Source organism: Phaseolus vulgaris, chromosome 6, assembly GCF_051622355.1.
Source record: "Phaseolus vulgaris cultivar YP4 chromosome 6, ASM5162235v1, whole genome shotgun sequence".
Taxonomy (NCBI): domain Eukaryota; kingdom Viridiplantae; phylum Streptophyta; class Magnoliopsida; order Fabales; family Fabaceae; genus Phaseolus; species Phaseolus vulgaris.
In genome coordinates this window covers 33,030,916-33,051,909 of record NC_143503.1, presented here as the reverse complement: position 1 = coordinate 33,051,909, position 20,994 = coordinate 33,030,916, and the positions used below count along the sequence as shown (strand labels likewise).

Below are 20,994 nucleotides of genomic sequence, written 5' to 3'. Positions count from 1 at the left end.
ATTATTTAGAAAAACAATTATACATAAAGTATTTTATTTTATTTTTAAATATTTTTCAGTATATAATATCAAACAACTTTTTTAAATACTATTGCTTAATTTTAATTTTTGTATTTAATGTAAAATTGAGATAAAATAAATCTTAGAGAAAACCCCTTTCTTTTCAAACCTTTTTTTCCTCGTACTCAATGAACCGATTAAAAACAAAGGAACAAAAAAAAAAAAACAAGTTTATCATTTTGATTCAATCAATTTAGCAGTCAGAAAATTACAAGACACTCTTCAATTTTTTCGGCTCAACGTAATTGTTCCTCACAAACTCATAAATTTTGGAATAAAATAAAAAGAAAAAGACAAACTAAACCTCATCAATATTTTGTTGCCAAAAACCCTTTTTCTTATCAACTATCACCGATTAATATTCATATAAGCGTGTACGTTTTATTTTAGGATTTGTGTCCCCCTAACACATTTCTATTATACTTATTTCACAAACACAAATTGTTTCATTATTATAGATGATCATAATTTGGAAAAATGAAACAGATTGCAAAAGAATCAAAATTGTATTTGCTAACAGATTAAAATGAAGATTTATTTTGGAAATTATTCAAATCATATATCTCTTTCTCCTTGTCTTTCTTTTATTAAATAATACTTTCAATGGCAAATTGATAACTCAAATTAAAATAAATAAATGACAAAACAACCCAAAAAAAACATATTTTTCTCAACAAAAAAAATTATTTGTAAAGTACTATTTTCAAGCGGAATGAAAAAAAAAAATCAAAGAGGTAGAACAACTGATTTAATTTAAAGTTTAATTAAGAATAAAATCTTAATAAAAAAAATACAGGATCCGTTTTATTTTATCTACTTCATTTTATAAAAAAAGAGATTTTTGAATAAATTTAATGTAGTTAATGTTCTTACAAGGTCGGGTTCCTTTTAGAGTGGTTTCAGCAATCTCCGTCTTCTTGTTCTCACGACTCTGGTGTTTAGTGTCTTCTTGTCCTCCAAGATGAACGGGGTGGGGTAAATGCACTCCGACGCTCAAGTCAGTCCGAGTATAATATGTAGGTACATTAGGGATCAGAAAAATTACCTCTGACATTGGATCTCTTTTGATATTTATAGCTTTGTATTAGACATCAGTTGTCATGAGTCTGCTTTTGAACTCAGATGAAGGTCCAAACGTGATATAATCATAACTTATGATTAAAGTGGCTTAATTATAGTTAATCATAATTTTATCGCTTTTTTTCAAGTTCACCTGATCTTGTCAGCCATTCAACCTCTCGACCATCCGACAGTACAGTTAACTAATACATGTAAAAAAATAGTTTTTGTTTGTATAAACCATAAATAATAAATAACAGTTTGGTTACTTAATTAAATCATATAACTAGAAAACCTTATACAACCTCATCACAACAGATCATCATCACTATACTCACCCCAATCATACATCTCTATGATCATCACCATTATCCTCAGTAGTTTCTAGTACACTTCCCATCATCATCATCATCACCTTCACCTCATCCACAATTCAAAATCCAAGAGGGTGCTGAGGAGGATTTCCAGCATGCAAGCTACAAGGGCCACGTAAAAGATTCTAGTTCAACTTGTGTCACAATATATAAAAATATATGTAAATAAACAAACACAACAACATATGCAATATTAAGGTACATGTTTGTTTAACCAATAAAATGATACTGTGTCTACTTGCAACCAAAGCATCTTTTATCCACTCTGATCTGAGTCATATAGGAGGAGAGATCCAAAACCAGAACTGCAGAAACAGAAGCAGATCCTGAAACATGGACCAATCAAGTGAATCTGATTCTGAAACTGAAGACCCCACACGACATGTTCCAAACCACACCACATAATACGATACATGAGTCAGCACACACGCAGCATCGCCCTATGTTTCATGCCAATCCACAACCGATACCTACTTTTCAACCAACCAATTCCCTCTTCCCATTTTTTCTCTGCAAACTCATAATTAATTAAGCCAATAATATTCAATCAACAGTTAAAAGTGCATACATAATATAATCTTTATGTCCCCCTGTTGCTCCCAAACATCATTTCTCTACTATTTTTATTTTATTTTATTTTATCTTAAACATATTACCATTCCAAATACAGAACCAAGGACCACAAATTAATAATGAAGTTTCTTAATAATATATTAATCTGCGTGTGTTAGCCTCACATCTAATATTATCCAACTAATCTACCATCTTTTAGAAATATTATTATGTTTCTGTACTATTTTATACAGCCTCAAAATAATTTATCAAGTTTTATATAAAGTTAATTATGTAAGAAAATTTACCTATAGTAAATTTTTATCTGATAATATTTCTTTCGTATACAAAACTCAAATCTCAAATGTTATCAAAATTCTATTTAAATAACTTTTTCATAGTCATAAATCAACATTAGTTTATATATAGATTATTTCTTTGCAGAAGTTAATATAACTTTTTAAAAATTAAGTCATAAGTAAACTATTTTATACTTATAAAATTAATTTATGTTAGTTTCTTCTTTTATAAGAGTTGTAAACTGATGATGATTTGTTTGGGGTCCTTAATATTTTGATTTTTTTTTATTTTATATAAAAAAAAACCAACAATACTATTATGCGGCTCTACTTTGGTCTCCTATCAAGTGGACACGTGGCATCTGTTTTGCAAGGTTTGTTTTTCTTTGGTTTAATCAATGGTCGCAAAAGAAAAAGGAAAAAGAAAAAGCGCGTTTTAGCTTCCACATCCTTATATATGCATATTGCCCTCAGCTACATTTGCAATCTTCAAAATCTCTCCTTTCCTTGAATCCCATTATTTTCTCCGCGAATTCAGTGGGAAACCTTAAATAGATATCCTGAAAAACTAGATTTTTTATTCGTTTGGTGAACGAGTATTTTGGTGTGATTATTACGGTTTTCTTTTTCTTCTTCTTCTTCTTCTTGTTGTTGTTGGCTATGGAGGTTTCGGTGATTGGAACTTCTCAAGCGAAGCTGGGAGCCTCCGATTTGGCATCTAGGGAAGTGGGTCTTTGTAATTTGAAGACTTTCAAGGTTTTGAGCGACAGAGTTAGTTTTGGTCAGAATAATCGATGGAAGAAGGCTGGGATAAGCTTCACTTTGAAGGCTCTTCGGACTGAACCCGTTAGAGAGGAGCAGAAGCGTTCTGGGCCTGGAACGAAATCCAAAACGGTGAGTTTTATGTTTTGTTTTTCTATGTTGTGTTTGGTTGAAGAGAGACTGGGGGAAATTGGGAATTTTATTTTGTGTTCGTTTCCTGTTTCTGAAGGAAACGGTTAATTAATTAATTAATTAATGATTGTTTTTGTAATTAGTTTGACTTGAACTTTTTGTCTGTTAAAATTTAAATTACATGAAAATATCAAGGATTTCTGAATTATTTTGTTCAGTTACATAGTTGGGGTAAACAATGAAATCAATCCTTGAATTTATCATCTGGTGAATTTGTGTAGTTTTCCCTTTTTGTCTTGGAAGTGGTATTTTGGAAAAAATAAATCCTGATCCTTGTCATTCTTCCTGGGAAATTTCCTTAATAATGCATAACCTAATCATCACTGTTAAAAGAGATGAGTTATTTTTTCCTTGGTTAGCATCTGAAGGGGGTTTACATGCTAGAGGTTTTCTAAATTCTAGATGTCAGTGCTAGGTGCTGCATCTGTCTTAGTAACAATTTATTATTCTACTTCATTCGAATCTCATGCAGCTATAATACATGTTAGGTAGAAAAGTACACTTAGTTTTGTTATATAATGTCAAGCTGGAGGCATTAGAAAGTATTTGACATGTTTAAAATAATATGTTGCAGGTAGATGGTGTTAGATTATTTGTGGGGCTGCCCCTAGATGCAGTTTCTTATGATTGCAATTCAATAAACCATGCTAGAGCCATTGCAGCAGGCCTAAAAGCTTTGAAGCTCTTAGGAGTTGAAGGTGTTGAGCTCCCTATATGGTGGGGAATTGTGGAAAAAGAAACCATGGGAGAATATGACTGGTCAGGCTATCTTGCTATTGCTGAGATGGTCCAGAAAGTGGGTCTCAAGCTCCATGTGTCTCTTTGCTTTCATGGGTCTAAAAGGCCAAATATCCCCCTACCTAAATGGGTATCCCAGATTGGTGAATCCCAACCCAATATTTTCTTCACAGATAAGTCAGGACAGCATTATAAAGAATGTCTATCCCTGGCAGTTGATAATCTTCCTGTGCTTGATGGAAAGACACCAATCCAAGTGTACCAGAGTTTCTGTGAGAGCTTCAAGTCTTCATTCTCTCCATTCATGGGCTCTACGATTACGGTAAATCTTTTGGATTCCAGAACCAGATGTATGCCAATAGTAACATGCTCTTTCATTCAGAATATACATGACTGACAATTTCCTCATTTGTTGCCATATTGCAGAGCATTTCCATGGGTTTAGGACCAGATGGTGAGTTACGTTATCCTTCTCATCATCAACTACCTAGCAAAACTGAAGGAGCTGGGGAATTCCAGTGTTATGACCAAAACATGCTTAGCTTTCTCAAGCAACATGCTGAAGCATCTGGAAATCCTTTGTGGGGGCTTGGTGGTCCACATGATGCACCTACCTATCACCAGTCCCCATACTCCAGTGGCTTCTTTAAGGATGGAGCATCTTGGGAGTCCACATATGGGGACTTCTTCCTCTCATGGTATTCCAATCAGCTCATAGCTCATGGAGACTGCCTTCTATCATTGGCATCTTCTACTTTTGGTGACTCTGGACTGACAATATATGGAAGAATCCCACTTATGCACTCTTGGTACGGAACTCGATCTCATCCTTCAGAGCTAACCGCAGGGTTCTATAACACAGCCAACAAGGATGGCTATGAACCAGTTGCACAGATGTTTGCTAAGAACTCGTGCAAAATGATACTTCCCGGCATGGACCTTTCTGATGCGAAACAACCTAAGGAAAACCATTCTAGCCCTCAGTTGCTACTTGCTCAAATCATGGCAGCTTGCAGAAAGCATGAGGTGAAGGTTTCAGGTCAAAATTCCTCCGAGTCTGGTGTTTCGGGGGGGTTTGCACAAATTAAGAAGAACTTAGCTGGAGATAATGTATTGGACTTGTTCACATATCACCGAATGGGGGCATCTTTCTTTTCTCCAGAGCATTTTCCTTTGTTCACTGAGTTTGTCCGGAGCCTTAAGCAACCAGAATTGCATTCCGATGATCTACCAACCGAGGAGGAGGAAGGTGCCGAATCCACGGTTTTGAGCCATGAATCAAGTGTGAGCATGCAAGCAGCCTAATGGTTGTAAATTTGTAATGTAGGATAATCATGTATATAACAATCAGTTATACCCCTTGCATCACAGTGCATGGGATGAGATTGAGGAATGTTTATTTTGTAAGCACAATGATCATATCAGAGGATCCATTTTCCTGGTTTATCCTCAAACAGAGACCTTATGGTTATTCCTTATAATGTAGCTAAGGTGGGTGGCAAAGATTACCCTTTTGTCATTTGTGCTCATGTGCACATTTATGTTAATATTACTACTTAGCTTCATAACCATTTGTTTTAAACATCTCCTTTCAAGATATCAGTTTATTAGAATTTTAGATAATTGTGAAAGATATCAAATGTCTTCAGTACCTCTTAAGTAATGTTGCTTAAAGATAAGTGTTTCAAACGTGAAAAATTAATGGAAAATACATTTTAAGCATTAATATGAATGAATTATACAACTTTCACATTTAGATTCATCCAAAGAAAAATTTAAATAAGGGGAAAACCAAATATGCATCTCAAATTAGATTCATATGAAGAAAACTTTAAATAGAGAAAGGGAAAACCAAATATAAATGTAAAATAGACTTTTTTTTTATTTAAAATAAAAATAAAAACTTACGTAAGTGTCTTTCCAACTTCTTAAAAAAGTCATTGTATGAAAGATGTAAAGACTTGTTTTTCAAATTCAACACTTTTAGAAAAACATTTGAAACATGTGTCATATGTGATGTCGATATCGAGCACAAAGACACAACATTAAAAAATCATTTAGAATCTTTCTTCTCATAATCCACCACCAGCTAGAAAGGTCCTGTTTTTCCATTAGTTTATCAGTAAAAATAACTAACAAATCATTTACATCTATCTCATTCTATGAAAATAAAGTACTTATGTTAAGTGTAAGAAATAATCTTGTTTCCCTTAATCAAATTTTTAAAGTAAATTTTTTTACAGCAATTAATATTTTGTCTAATATGATATATATTTATATTAATATCTTTCCAAATGCTGTTGGTATAGGTTTTTCTGAAAGATCATGTATTGTTGGGTCTTTGTTTAGGCTCGAGGTAGATAACCTACATGATGATATGTGCCCTTTGAACTTCGTGGAATTTTAGCAACTTATAAGAGTTGTTTTTTTTTTCGTAAATTAAAATTATTTTATTTATGAATTAAAAAATAAAAATATGATCTTTTTGCAGTTAAAATTATTTTATTTTCCCAATGCCACTCTTCTCTTTCAAGGTGTTCTGTTCAGTTAGATTGAATAAAATGCATATTCAAAGTATCAAGTTCCATTCATCGCAGCCAAAACATTTATTTTTCTTTCTTTTTATGTAAAATCATCACAATTTATCACAGAATAAAATACTACTCTCAAATTCACCTTATTTCACAATCTTAACTAATAAATCTTCCACTGCTTGTAGACTATGCCTTTTATAGGAAAAAAAAGTTTACAGTATAATAATATACAGAAATCTACATCAAAAGAAAAATTTAACTATATATTACAACAAAACTTTTACTTGGAATAGTAATTTTTGGCTCAAATATTTTAAAAGTAACTTCTCTACCCATGTGTGGCTTGTACAGCTTTTAAGCAAGACTTCCAAACAGAGTATGTAAAACTTGTGTTTAGCACATAGCGGTTTTAATTTGTAAATACCTATGTGGGAATGAATTATTCATCGTGAGATGCACTATTAGAACATTGTGTTACTACAGTTTTGGAAAGAGAATTTTCAGAGTGGATTACGGAAGGAAAGGAGTTGCACATAACAAGTTGTTTGCTCGTGTTCTTGCAAGTAGTCCAACTAACACAACATGTTCTAATCAAAGGATAAGTTGAAAGCTAGCTATGGTGTTTTGTCCCATAAACAAAACATGTCTTGTGGGGAACACGTTTTAAAAAAGACTACTATAATACCATAAACAACCAAACAGTTGTTGAAAGACAAAAATAAATGAGAAATATCATTTATGTACACGGGAGACAGAAGAAAAGTATTTTCCACTTTTGCACTTTTTGTCTTGTCTTGTGGGGTTAGGGTGGAGGAGTTTCAAATAACATTCCAAGTTCATGGTATCTTCTCAAGAGCTGGTGAATTGTGATCCCAGAAACTGAATGGATCTTTAAAATTCAGTTCAACACCCCTTCCAACCAATCTTATATTACCAAACACTTTTCATCTTTCTGCTTCCCAACAAGTGCGTTCAAACCATACTTCTCTCAGAAGTAAGAGAGATAGCTATGTATTCTGGATTGAAGCTGGCATAGACAAGAATCAAACATGGTCAATTGCAAACTGAAGAAACAAAAAATGGAATCAAACACTGGTCAGAAAATGCGAGTTCATATATAATTGTCAATATTTTAGATAGAGACATAATAGACATACACAGCATGAGGGGTAACATATTTAGAAGGATGGTCATATGAATATGGCAATCATTATTAGATAATAGAAACCGGGTTATACACTATAAGGCTCCCACCAGCTCCAGAAAACTTACAGGCAAAACATGGTAAGGATTAAAATAAAGTAAGTTTTTTAAGTTCCTAATGTGATGTCAATATTGTATTTTCCATTGAACATTTCCAATTATTTGATTCCTTATCATGAGATTTTGAAAACTCATTACTTGGACCAACATTAAATATATAGCCTTAAGTTCTATCATGACACTGCAATAGGGTAAGCTAAACCAAAATGTCATTTCTCAGTGATCTAACAATGTAATTACTATAAACACCACGCAGCTTCTATTATGAGCTTTTTATTGATCAATGTTTTTTCCCCGGCTTGAGTCAAATTTTAGAATATTGAACTTTCAAATGAATACCTGTTTAAACATGTCATTCACAAGCAATCTTGGTATCAAAGCTGCTGAGGCACATGGCAAAGGCCTGAAATGCTGAAATAGGGTATCGGTAATCCATTGTAAACAAATCCTTCCCAACTTTTCCAAATTGGAGGATAATCTTATCATGCTCTGGTCCAGCAGGTCCATTTTCTGCAGAAGCCACCAGCTGAAAGTTTTTAACCGAGGCAATTGTCACCCGGCCATGAAAGTTTAAGCACCAACACTGGAGTTGCTCATGCCACCTAGGAGCCTTGTTTTTCAACACGAGCATCCCATCCCTTTGATCAACCAGGGGTCCAGACATGGAGTTTTCTACACGATTTGATTTTGATCGGAAGAAAGGGAATGAAGGAAACATATCTATGTTGTTAAGAGAAAACTCAGTTTGTGTAGGAGCTACTCCTCCAGCTTCAATTGCAGTGGCAGGAATAGAATCCATGACACAGTGCATTCTCCTAGGCCCCCTGCTCAGGGTATATACAGATTGTAAGTATCACATGGTAAGAATATAACTAAAAGTCAAAGCATCTATGTCCACCAAAGGAAAATCTACCAATGGAAGGTTAAAAGTTTATGGATATAAGTATAACAACTATGAACTATTAGTTAATTTCATGCACAAAGCTCTACTTATAATATGTAAAGCTTACCGGGAGCCTAGCACATTCAATTCATATGAGATGTGGGCCACTGGATAGTTGCCTGTAGGGACCTTAGGTGAAACTTGTTTTAGATTCACCAGCCTTGTGGAGCGACTTTTCATAATCCTTGCACCTGAATGAGGTGGCTGGCTGTCATAGATTGTGAACTTTGTTCCAAGAAAATTTGATCTGGTTAAAAAGGGAAAGAAAAATATGTAAGTCAATGCACTGATAAACAAAGACAACAAAAATGGCCACAATGTCGAATTACATCACACCTTAGTTTCCCAACATAGGAGTTGCTTCCCTTTGACATATCATCTGCATCAAGAGAGATTATATAATCTGTGCATGTTGGACGTCTGCACTTGCGTGCAGCCAGAAGGAACTTCCCATCTTCAGCTAGAGCTGAGTTGAAGAACACACTCCGTTAGGATTAGAAGCTAAAAATGGTGGAAAAAACAAAGAAACTAAAGTTTTAGCAGGAAGATTCAACCACAAGTTATATTATATACTCACTATTGGCTAAACTGAGAAACAAATAGTACGTTTGGGTGGACCGGTTGCGCTTTATAAAGCACCGGAGGAGATTCTCCCTTGGACCAGGCTGCCAAAATTACTCACGATAAAAACATGTCAAATACAAGAGGAGGAAAACAATGCAATGAAGAAATAAATAATAAAAGACAAGAACAATAGTCATATTCAAGCATCACGACTTTCAAGTGTACAAGGGAATCTTTAGAGCAATACCATGGAGAGTGGGGAAATATAAACAAAATCAAAGCATTACACACCAAAGAGGCACCTTCTGGTACCCACTCTGCCCAAAAGTATGACCTTATTGGCCAGTATATTATACAACAATGGCCACTACCCAACCAAAACATAATACATCCCAGCTAAATTAGAACAACTGAGCAGCATAAGAAAACAAGGCTCGATGTAAGATGCACTAAGGATGCCATGCCAATAGTAACAGTGACAATACCCAGATGCCACTTTGAGTGGTCCTTTCAAATTGTCGTGGGAGGTATTAGTGACTAAATGGCCATATAAACTTCATAATAATTAAAAAATTGACATCAGTACATAGTGGTCCCTGCCTCCCAAGTAGTGATATTGAACATTCAATCCTAGTTATGGAGGGGCAAAAAGAGAATCTAGTGTTACGCAAAAAATATCCACAAATATGGTGGTCCAACTAAAATCACAATTTTCCACTGTGATAAAAAGAACATTCCAGGGATTTATACAGAATAAGCAGGAATTTAGCATTTTCTTTTTCCCAGGAGATACTGTTAAAAAACACCAAAAAACAGAATCTGTCGGAAACAATTCACCATTAGTCTAGTTAGATGGAACAACTATGAAGAACAAAATTTTCCCTCAAAATATTTAACGGGATTGCATACTTAGATCTCAAACTTAAGATACTAATTACGTTGAAACAACCCCACATCAGATTATCCATACAATCAGCGGTAAATAACAGTTTTATTTAAAATTTTAAAAATTGACATTAATTACTTTTCAAAAACTACTCTTATGAAAAAGAAGAGAAAAACAAAAGCATTGAAATGTCATGATAATTAAAAGGACAGAAAAAGACATTGAAAAATTACAATAATTTTAATACTCACAAGGAGGTTCAGTATATTTTAATTCATGTACTATATTCCTATACGTCACACAAAAAGATAAGAAAGAAGCAATGCACGAACAGCTAATTAATATTCCAAACAAACGAAGTTAATAATATTTAATAGAGTCACACAGTGAAAGTGAAAGACCCAAAAAAAATGTGTTAATTGGTTCAACTCTACCCATCAGCTCACAATTACCTTCGCCCTTGCCTTCACGACACAGGCGAGTTGCATCAATGTTTTTATTTTTTTTCAACCATAAAACAATCGAAGCACAACTCAGCACAACATCAAGACAAGATTATCGTAATCAATCTTCACAAAAACCAACGTTAGGAAGAAAGAAACCAAACAGTGGGCAACACAAGAAAACCTCGTTGCACTCAATCAAACAATCATGCTACTATGAGGAATAATACCAAACCCAATCAATAAAATAATCCCAACGCCAAAAAAGTACAAAATACCCTCCCAACTCAACAAAAAAATTAATAGAAAACTAAACGAGCATACTTTTTTTTTTAGAGAGTACATATTTAACTGAAGATAAGTAAATAGTGATGCATGCACTTGTACATAAACATTTTATTGTAAGTTTATCAACTTTTGCAGTAATTATATTAATGTAATCCAATCACAGACATGTAACTCATCGGATCCTCATGTCATCCAATCACATCTTAACTTTGTTTTGATTCCTACCTCAACTGCGACCTAATTCTGTTCAGTAAAACTGTCAGAATTTTTTTAACAGTTCGAATGCAAAAAAAATTGTTGCTAAAGAGAATTTCTGGCAATTATTCACCACCGGAACATTTTGGGCCATATTACACTCCAATTTCTATTTACTGATGTGTTGGTTAACAGAGTCAAGACACACTTGACTTCAGGAACCAAATCAAAAGTACAGGTTTGAAAATTAAAACACGCTCTAGAAATAGACTGATACGTAAAAATGGTTCACAGTTAATAACCATCTTTAAAAAAGTGGTATCAACTACTATGATCTCTGGTTAATTAATAGTGTAAAATTATGTGCAGTGCATGAAGTAAAAATTGAACTTTGAGCAAATCCCACAGAAAATTGAAGGGAAGGGAAAAAGGGTGGTGAAGAAACCTGTTTAACAGAAATGGGGAAGGTGATTTTTGAGGAAAGTTCGGGTGTTTTGACAATGTCTTTGGTGATTTGTCTCCAGCTGCGGCACACGCCGGCGCAGGCGACAACACTCTTCCGCGGCGGCCACATGTCCTCGGAGGCCTCGATTCGCAGGAGAACCTCTCGGAGAAGCTCTTGGGGCATGTTGGCCCAACAACTCTGTCTCATGCTGTCACCAACACACTCTTCTTGCTCCTGCACCACGCGATGCGACCTCGATCTCATGCTTCTGATTATGCCCATCTAGATCACCGATTCCGATTCCGATTCCGCAAAAGGTAAAGACTTTAGGAGGAGGAGGAGGAGGAGTGCGCGCGTGTGAGAGAGAAAAAGAGAGAAGGAAGAAGGGTAGTAATTTAAGCGTGTTGCGTTGATTGAGGGGGAAAGGCGGATTTTTTTTCTCAGGGGGATTAAAAAATTGATTCTTTTTTGGTGGGTTTGGGAAGATAAGAGAAAGGGTAGGACAGATGCAGAAGGGAGAGAGATGGGATTCTGATAAGAGAGAGAATGGTGAGTGGTTTTGTACTTTTGTGTTGTTTTGGAGAGAGAAAGGAAAAGGGATGGGAGATAAAGGGTTATGCAGTAAAGTGAAATGCTATGTTATGCTCTGATCTGATCTGATCTAGTGAGAGGGTTGGTTCTAACTGAGAGAAGAGAAGAGAACAATGGGTAGCAATATAGAGAGAGGAGTGTTGGCCACATGCTATGGTAGGTAATAATTGTTTGGTGGTGGTGGTGGTGGTGAGAGTGTTTTTGGGGCTTTTTGGTAAATTGGTCTTAGCAATGGAGAAAAACACAATGATAATGATGATGATTTGGTTGAAAGGTTAATTTTTGTTCTTCTCATTCAATGTAGGGTAAATACAACACTCCACCAACAAATCTCATTCATCTACATTGTAAAACTATTTATTAGTTGATAAAGGAAATGTAACTCTTAAATATTCAATTTGTTTGAACTTAATCATGTGGAAGTGTAACAATATTTATTACAAAGACTTTAATTCTAATTTAAATTCATAAAACCGGTTCATGGATCAATGTTTATCGTAGTGAGTGTTTGTTAGATCTATCGTGTCACCCGCTATCAAACCGTTATCGGATCACCCATAATATGTTATCCCACGCATGAGTTGTCAGTTTCGATGTGAAGAGTGTGGTGAAAATCTCGATTAAAGATTAAAATATTTTATTATATATAAGTAGATCTAAACCTGTTGAATTAGATTTAAAATACATTTTCTAATAATATCCTTATCCTTAAGAAATATGTTATCAGATAAAAGGTTTGTGTTCACTTAACTACTTCGGTAATAGTAAAACAGCTCACTGTATATCATTTAGTTATATCCTTAATTACTGGGCCATTTATTATTTTTATTGCTGTAATACTTCCTCTTTTACATAAAGTACTTGTTATTTAGCAGTATTTTATATTAATTGTAATATGTTTTCATTTCAATTTGAGTATCTGATAAAAGTTTTATAATAAAGTTTTTCATAGATAAAGAAAAAATATTCTAGTAAAATTTGTTTCCTAATAAATGTTATTGTTATTATTATTATATTAGATATATAGTATTTGTATTAAAGTTGTAACTTGTGAGTTTATGCATAATATCTCTGATAAGTGCTTTTTTTCTTTTACAGTGAGCAATTTTTAATTTTAGAATCATGAAACTTTTCACTTTATCTGCATTTTTTTTTATGTTTTTTTTTCTTTTTTAATTGGAGTGTTTAGGATATCACAAGATTGCCCTTATCCAGGAATAATCCCTTTTATATATGCGATATTTTTTCTTTCATAATATGATAGGCATTTTAGTTTTTTTATTTGTATTAAATGATAAAAGATTTAATTAGTCTATAAGGTCAATGAGTAACTTGAGATAATTTTGTCTTTATGAAAATACATGACAGTTTAGGCAGCATTTTAAAGAAAATATTAAGTTTAAAAAACAAAGTTATAAACAGCATGTAGACATAAATACAAAGATATGTATAATCTTTAAAAGGTAGGACACGAAGATACGGATTTATATATAAATTGATAATAAATATTTATATGTACAAATATATTTTAATTTTCTTTTTCTTTTGAAACATATAAATTTTCTCATGACTAGTTTAAAAAGATTTGTTACTTAATTTTGTAATCATAATAAAAGTTTATACAATAAAATTTGAATTTTTTAAAAAATTAATGTATTTTGTTTTTTTAAATTGTGTTTGAACGTGTTAGAATTGTCAGAAATCCAATAAATATTTTTTTTAAATTTGACACTTAATTAATACATGTCCTGCAAGTGTCATACGAGTGTCGGTATCCGATACGTGACACCATTTAAGAGGTGCGTCCGAGACTCCTATTATATCACTCCTAAATTAAATTTATGAAATAATATTTTTATAATATTATTCTTTTAGTTTTGTATTATATCAATTACTTTCTCGCATTTTTTTTTCTTCCGTTTTAGATTTCCTCTTTGATACATAATATTTTCTACAAAACTTATATACATCTACCGACATTCCTTAAGTGAATCACAACTTCAAATTCTTAGAGTTCTGAAAATATAAAATATTGCCATTACTAAAATGGAGTTACTTAAAAAAAGTTAATCATTAATTAAATTGATGAATATTTTATATTTATACAAACATATTTTTGTTAAAAATAATCGTTGATCAATAAAACTATTGTTTTTTATTATCAACTTCACAGATCTCCTTATTAGAACACGTATTGTAGTAAAATCTTTAAAGCACACGTTACTTTCGTGAATAAATAAAATAAAATATTAATATGTTTCTTTTGAAATAATAACTTTCATGTTATTGACACTATACAACTTTAACATCTTATGCCAAAAAAAAAAATTGGTTAAAAAAGCAAGAGTAAATAATTTCAACTAAAATGTATAACTTTTAATTATTACAACTAAATTTCAAGTACACTTTCATTATTACTTTTAATAAAATATATTTAATAATAAAATATTAAATGATACTAAGAAAAATATCTTTTTTCTGTCAGGGAGTGCCAATTATTTCTTCTCTCTAAATTTTGTTTCACCAAATTAAAAAGATTGAAAAAATAATTTCACAAAAAATTTGCAAAAATATAAGAATTGATCTACCTGTAAGATTATGCATGGAAAAGAGTTTTTTAGCCAGCAATGGTGAATAAGATGAATTAAATTTAGAAGAAATTGTTTATAATCATACAGAAAGATTCCATAGAAACCTCATACAATTTTAAATTAGGTGTTCAACTTTAATAGTAATTAATAAAAAATTTAAGCATATGGTATAAATTCGTTATCTATTTTGATTTAACTTTTTTTATACAGACTCATATCTTTGTTATTTTTTGGAAAAAAAATAGAGTGATATGATAAATCAGTAATGTAGTTGTTAGGCATATATTATTGTAAATGATCATAGCTTTAACACTGAATCCGTACTAAACAACATATCATCAATTATCATTCCATTTCACATCTAACACACATTTTAATATCACCAAAACTCGACAACTGCAGCCAAACAAAACATTCAACATTGTTTACTTCTTCATCATCAACTACAATGCAACATCATTTTTCCTACTTATGTGTTTATGTTTCGAATGAAATAAAATGTTATTATTTATGGTACATTCCAATTCTTATTCTTATTCAGTTTGTTTCATTTTCTGTTTAATCAAATAAGTTATTTCTATCTCTTCTTATTTTTTCCTTAATTAACAGTTTGAAAATATTATCTCATTTTGTATTACTATTTTTTTTTTTAACTTTCATTCTTAAATTTGAATTTAGTTTTATCTTGTCCACAAATTTAAAAGTGATTAGTTATGTTATCCTTATTAAAAATAATAACGCGCTTTGTTTAACGTATAAGAAAATGAAAGTGAAAAAAATGAAAAAGTCAATAAAAATATAAAAAAAATCATAAGAATTGAATAATTTTTTTTTTATTTAATTAGATAATTGTACTGGCATGGTCATCAAGATCTTAATTAAATATCCAGTTTATTGACCGACATGAACAACAACGATGTTAATTAATAACTCAACGTTTTGTTAATTTTCTTTTATTAACATCATTAATTACAATGAATTCACAATAATTATATAAATTAACACAAATTCGAGAACAATAAAAAAATTAAAAAACATGTCGCATTCACATAAATTTTTTGTGAAAATTTTAATCTCCTGATAAAAAGTAAGAATAACTACTTTAAAGTTAGGAGGACAAAAATAATTTTTTGAATCATGAGAAAAAAAAAACAATATTTTGGCCCTAATTACTTAGAGTGGCTCATGTGGACAAATACATCATCATACATGATCAATCACTCCTTGTTAGTGGTTGTTGTAACATTCAATGTTTTAATAGATTCTTTCCCTTTTACCAAACTATTTTAGACTTGTAAATGATGAGTAATAGTATTGTTATTGTAGAATTGATAGAAAAAGAAGAGAAGAAAAATTGTTTCCTTATCCAAATATGGTGGATGAGTTTAGTGGCACTGTTCTTAGCATTCCTACCACAACTTAGCAGTAGGTAGAACTCATCATACCCCACCATACTAATATCTATACGCAAAAACTATGCTTTTTCTGCATTATTAGGGTTCATTCTATCAACCACTTCCATTCATTTGCTAACCAATTTTTCCTTTTCACACCATCAAATACTTATTCATGTCAACACTCCCTTTTACCTGTACAATTAGGTTTGGATTTTTTTTTCCAAAACTTCTCTTCAAGTTAGGCTAATACTACCAAACATTAACAACATGCTACACTTGTTTTTCATTCTTTTCCTCATAAATTTTATTTTTATAATAACTATTTTAGAAATATATTGCCGGCTGTTACTAGTTTAGAGTACTTTCTGACTCTGTCCATCATTAATTAAAAAAATAAAATCTGCTTTATTAATAATATTTTTTATACATGAAACTTGAATTTCAATCGAGTAGTACTCTAACCAAACTCTTGCTAGTTGTTAAAGTAATTTGTGATTGAATGAAGTAACCTTCACAAAACTTCACCTTTCACCTTCAACAATAAAAGAACATATTTCTTTGGATCTATTGGGTAAATATAAAAGCTTTAAGCATTGTACATGCTAAAACCCACCGCAACAGTAATAAAAAGTTTTAATTAGTATAATTTAATTTACTAAAATAATAAAATTTTAAAAAACTATTGAAATAGTTAAATCGTGCTAAAATGTTATAAAGTCAGATTGTTATAATGCATTCATCTTAATAATTTTTAAAATCATATCTATTTTATACGAAATTATAATAGTTCAGTAAAAAAAAAATTAGGTGTCAAATTTTTTCACTTAAAGTCTCTGTTAACACTTAAATTAAATGCTGTAATACACCGTTAAAAAGGGGTTTGTGATGCAAGAGATAGGGGTGCTTTGCAAGTTTCCAAATAGGACAGTGTGAAGGATCGAGAAGAGTAAGATCTAATTTCTTGTACAATATTATGAACATGGTTTCTTGCGTTTTATTTAAAGTTTATGTACTATGTGATCTTTGCTTGGACTGCAACATTTGAGGAAATTTAATATTGTAATAATAAACTAAACTTAGAATATAAAGGAAATGATGCACAAGAGAGTGAAGAAAAAGAAAAGAAAAGAAAAAGGAGAGGAGTTCTGTTATCTATTTTATTCTAAATGATATGAGAAAAAGTTTTGTTTTAGATATTTGTTTAGGATAAATAAATAAAAATTGAGTTGAGAATTGGAAGCGCGCTAATAAAACCAAATGTCGGACTATAACTGCTTGTCATTTTAAAAGACCAAGACTTACAATCCTAAAGGCGGCTTATATAACTTTTCATTTCTATTAATTCATTCAACAATTCCTATTATTCTATAATACTGTAATAACCTACGACCTATGCTTAATTTAGCCTTTCTTCTAATTAAAAACTAGAAAAAAATGGACATGTAATTTGGGGAAAAGGCAAAGCAGAAAAAAATTATATTTCTATATTTGTGATGCTTAATATGAGATAAGACGCAAATAGAAGAAAGGAGAATTGTAAATATTAACGTTGTTTTAAGTAGTGTGTTAGCAAAGGATGACGCAATGTTATTTATGTATATTCGTAGAAGCTAAATGTAGATAGATGGTAACTGGAGGAGTAGCGAGTGCTTAAGAGAAAAGAGAAAAAGAGCATGTGGGTGTAGAAGGAGACAAAACTTTATAACTATTTCTGCAAACAAAAAGAGATTATAAGTGAGTCATACTACCATTACCTCACACTACTCACCTCTCGCCAAATCCATTCAAATCATATCAACTCAAAAGGTAATGCTTTCAAGTCAGACAAAAATTAGTTTAAGTTTAGGTTAGACAATTAAATTGAGATTAACTTGACTTCAAAAAAATAGTAACTTATCAAGTCCATAAAAGAATAGGAAAAGGGTAGAATGACCTCACAAAAACCAACTGCAAAGAGAAACTAGTGGCGCACCACCTCCCCACCTCCAGGGTACGAAACTTTATTTTAGCAAATATCTTAATTAATTTCATAAAATAATGATTTAATCTAATTCCATTCAATAATATCTTATGTGACCTCACCTCCAATAAATATAAATTAGAAAAAAATAGATCCAATTGAAAATACTTACACAAATATTTTGAAATAGAAAAAACCATTACTTTAATCTTATTTTCAACTCATCATCTTGTTTATAAAAGCATATTGACCAGCAAGTTAAAAAAATTAAAAAGGTAAATTAAGTATCAAAATAGAAAATACTTGAAATTTAGTTATTTTATTAAAGATACATAGAATAAATATCTGACGTGAGTCAAAATACAATCAAGTATGTTTGATTTTTCCAACAAAGCATTAGCCTAGTTGCAATGAGTCTGAAGCAGCACGTGGTGTGACATCATGTATTAGAATTTGCTGATTTTGTTCATAAAGGAAGAATATGCTTTTAGATATTTAGAAGATATGAATGGAGTGCGACAATTCCTAACACAAGAGACAAATAGCAGGGGTCTATGTCTTGGGGTCATTTAGGATGTACAGAACACCAAAAATAAAATAATATTTCCTATTCATAATTTACCACTTGCCTCACAAAAGGAACAATAACTAGTTTCACCGAAATACTCAATTTCATAAGTTGAGCACCGGATTCTACACTCCCATGGAACCTTACACAGGTAGGCTAAATGTGGTGAATATTCATATCATTCATGAACGTGCTTCAATTAAGGGTGGTCATGGATGATTGGATTTTTCAAAATTAGATCCAATCCACGGATTTAAAACCCATATCCATTTTAACTAAATAAATTTAAATAGATTTTTTTTAAATCCAGGGGATTAAATCGATCTAAGCTCGGACGACGTGACATCAGTTTGGATTCGGACAATTCGATATCGGTTCCAACCCGCTCGCCTTGACATCGGACTGGGCTCTCGACTCGACATCGACATGGGACCGTTCAACTTGACATCGACCCCTCAACATTGGCTCGAGGCGGCTCAACTCGACATTGACCAGGGCTCAATCAACTTGACATCGGCCCGAGCCCAGGAGACTTGACATTGACCTGGGCTCGTTTCTCTCGACATTAGCTCGGGCTTGCTCAACTCGACATAGGCTTAGGCTCGCTCGGCTAGACATTGTCCCGGGCCCGTTCGGCTTGAGCCCGAACAACTCAACATCGGCCCGAACCCGAACAACTCGACATTGGCCCAAGCTCGAGAGACTCAACATTGACTCGAGGCAACTCAACTCGACATCGGTTCGGGCCTGCTCGGCTCGACATTGGTTAGGCCCAATCAACTTGACATTGACTCGAGCCCATTCCACTCGACATCGACTCGGGTCTGGGAGACTCAACATTGGCTCAGGCCCGATCGACAGGACATTGGACAGGGCCAATCGACTTGACATCGGCCCGAGCCCAGGAGACTCAACATTGACCTGCGCCCGTTTGGCTCGACATAGGCTTGGGCCCGCTCGACAAGACATTGTCCCGAGCCCGTTCGGCTTGAGCCCGAATGACTCAAGATAGACTCAAGCCCGCTCCACTCCACATCGGCCTGGGCCCGTTCGCTCGACATCGACCCGGGCCTGGGAGACTCAACATTGGCTCGAGGTGGCTCAGCTCAACATCGGTTCGGACCCGTTTGACTCGCCAATGGTCAAGGCCCAATCAACTTGACATTGACTTGAGCCCATTCAACTTGACATTGACCCGGGTCCGAGAGACTCAACATTGGCTTAGGCCCGATCGACACGACATTGGACAGGGCCCAATCGACTTGACATCAGCCCGAGCCTAGGAGACTCGAAATTGACCTGGGCCTGTTTGGCTCGACATCAGCTCGGGCTTGCTCAACTCGACATAGGCTTGGGCCCGCTCGACTAGACATTGTCCCGAGCCCGTTCAGCTTGAGCCCGAACGACTCAACATCGGCCAAAACCCGAATGACTCGACATCGACACGAAGCCAGAACTCTCGACATCGGTCCAAACCCGGACGACTCGACATAAACCCAGGCCCGCTCCACTCAACATCGACCTGGGCCCGTTTAGCTCGACATCAACCCGGGCCCAGGAGACTCAACATTGGCTTGAGGCGGCTCAGCTCAACATCGATTCAGGCCCATTTGACTCGACATTGGTCAGGGCCCAATCAACTTGACATTGACTTGAGCGCATTCCACTTGACATTGACCCGGGTCCGGGAGACTCAACATTGGCTCAAGCCCGGTCGGCACGACATTGGCCAAGGCCCAATCGACTTCACATCGGCCCGAGCCCAGCAGACTCGACATTGACCTGGGCCCGTTTGGCTCGACATTGGCCTCGGCCCGGGAGACTCAACATAGGTTAGGGCCCGCTCGGCTTGACATCGACTTGGGCCTGCTTGGCTTGACTTTGAATAGGGCCCAATCGACTCAACATAGACCCAGGTTCGCTCCACTAGACATCGACCCGAGCCCACTCCACTAGACATTGACCTAGGCCCGTTCGACTCAAAATGGGCTCGAGCCCAGACGACCCAACATCGGCCTGAACCCAGACGACTCGATATCAGTCTGGGCTCGAACGACTCGACATCGATTTGGGCCCGGAAGACTCGACAATGGCCTGGGCCCGGACGACTGAACATTAGCTCGAGCCTGCTCACCTTGACATCGGCCAAGGCCCAATCAAATCGACATAAACCCAGACCCACTCCACTTGACATTGGCCTGGACTCAGGAGACTCGACATTTGTCAGGGCCCAATCGACTTGACAACGACTTGAGCCCATTCCACTCGAGACTCGAGTCCGGGAGACTCA

The 20,994-nt window shown here is 34.2% G+C and overlaps 2 protein-coding genes across 2 annotated transcripts; one reads left to right on the top strand and one right to left on the bottom strand.

Moving 5' to 3' along the window:
• Positions 1–2,574: 2,574 nt before the first annotated feature.
• Positions 2,575–5,604, top strand: BMY3 (beta-amylase 3). Its single transcript, XM_068640464.2, has 3 exons — positions 2,575–3,238; positions 3,873–4,358; positions 4,463–5,604. Exons 1-3 carry the CDS (start codon positions 3,005–3,007, stop codon positions 5,339–5,341), a joined length of 1,599 nt encoding a protein of 532 aa, XP_068496565.1. The 5' UTR covers positions 2,575–3,004; the 3' UTR covers positions 5,342–5,604.
• A 1,449-nt stretch (positions 5,605–7,053) lies between these two features.
• On the bottom strand, positions 7,054–12,370 carry LOC137832344 (tubby-like F-box protein 3). The gene is made up of 6 exons (XM_068640463.2): positions 11,598–12,370; positions 9,354–9,441; positions 9,113–9,242; positions 8,844–9,023; positions 8,173–8,657; positions 7,054–7,597 (listed from the first exon to the last, which is right to left on the bottom strand). Exons 1-5 carry the CDS (start codon positions 11,877–11,879, stop codon positions 8,186–8,188), a joined length of 1,152 nt encoding a protein of 383 aa, XP_068496564.1. The 5' UTR covers positions 11,880–12,370; the 3' UTR covers positions 7,054–7,597; positions 8,173–8,185.
• Between the last annotated feature and the right edge of the window lie 8,624 nt (positions 12,371–20,994).

Bases quoted from the DNA above. Each gene is read 5' to 3' on its own strand.
- BMY3 (XM_068640464.2), top strand. From the start codon at position 3,005: ATGGAGGTTTCGGTGATTGGAACTTCTCAAGCGAAGCTGGGAGCCTCC. The intron at 3,239-3,872 runs GTGAGTTTTATG...AATATGTTGCAG, and splicing joins CTGGAACGAAATCCAAAACG to GTAGATGGTGTTAGATTATT. The intron at 4,359-4,462 runs GTAAATCTTTTG...GCCATATTGCAG, and splicing joins TCATGGGCTCTACGATTACG to AGCATTTCCATGGGTTTAGG.
- LOC137832344 (XM_068640463.2), bottom strand. From the start codon at position 11,879: ATGGGCATAATCAGAAGCATGAGATCGAGGTCGCATCGCGTGGTGCAG. The intron at 9,243-9,353 runs GTGAGTATATAA...TCTTCAACTCAG, and splicing joins GTTTCTCAGTTTAGCCAATA to CTCTAGCTGAAGATGGGAAG. The intron at 9,024-9,112 runs GTGTGATGTAAT...CTTTTTAACCAG, and splicing joins TCCTATGTTGGGAAACTAAG to ATCAAATTTTCTTGGAACAA.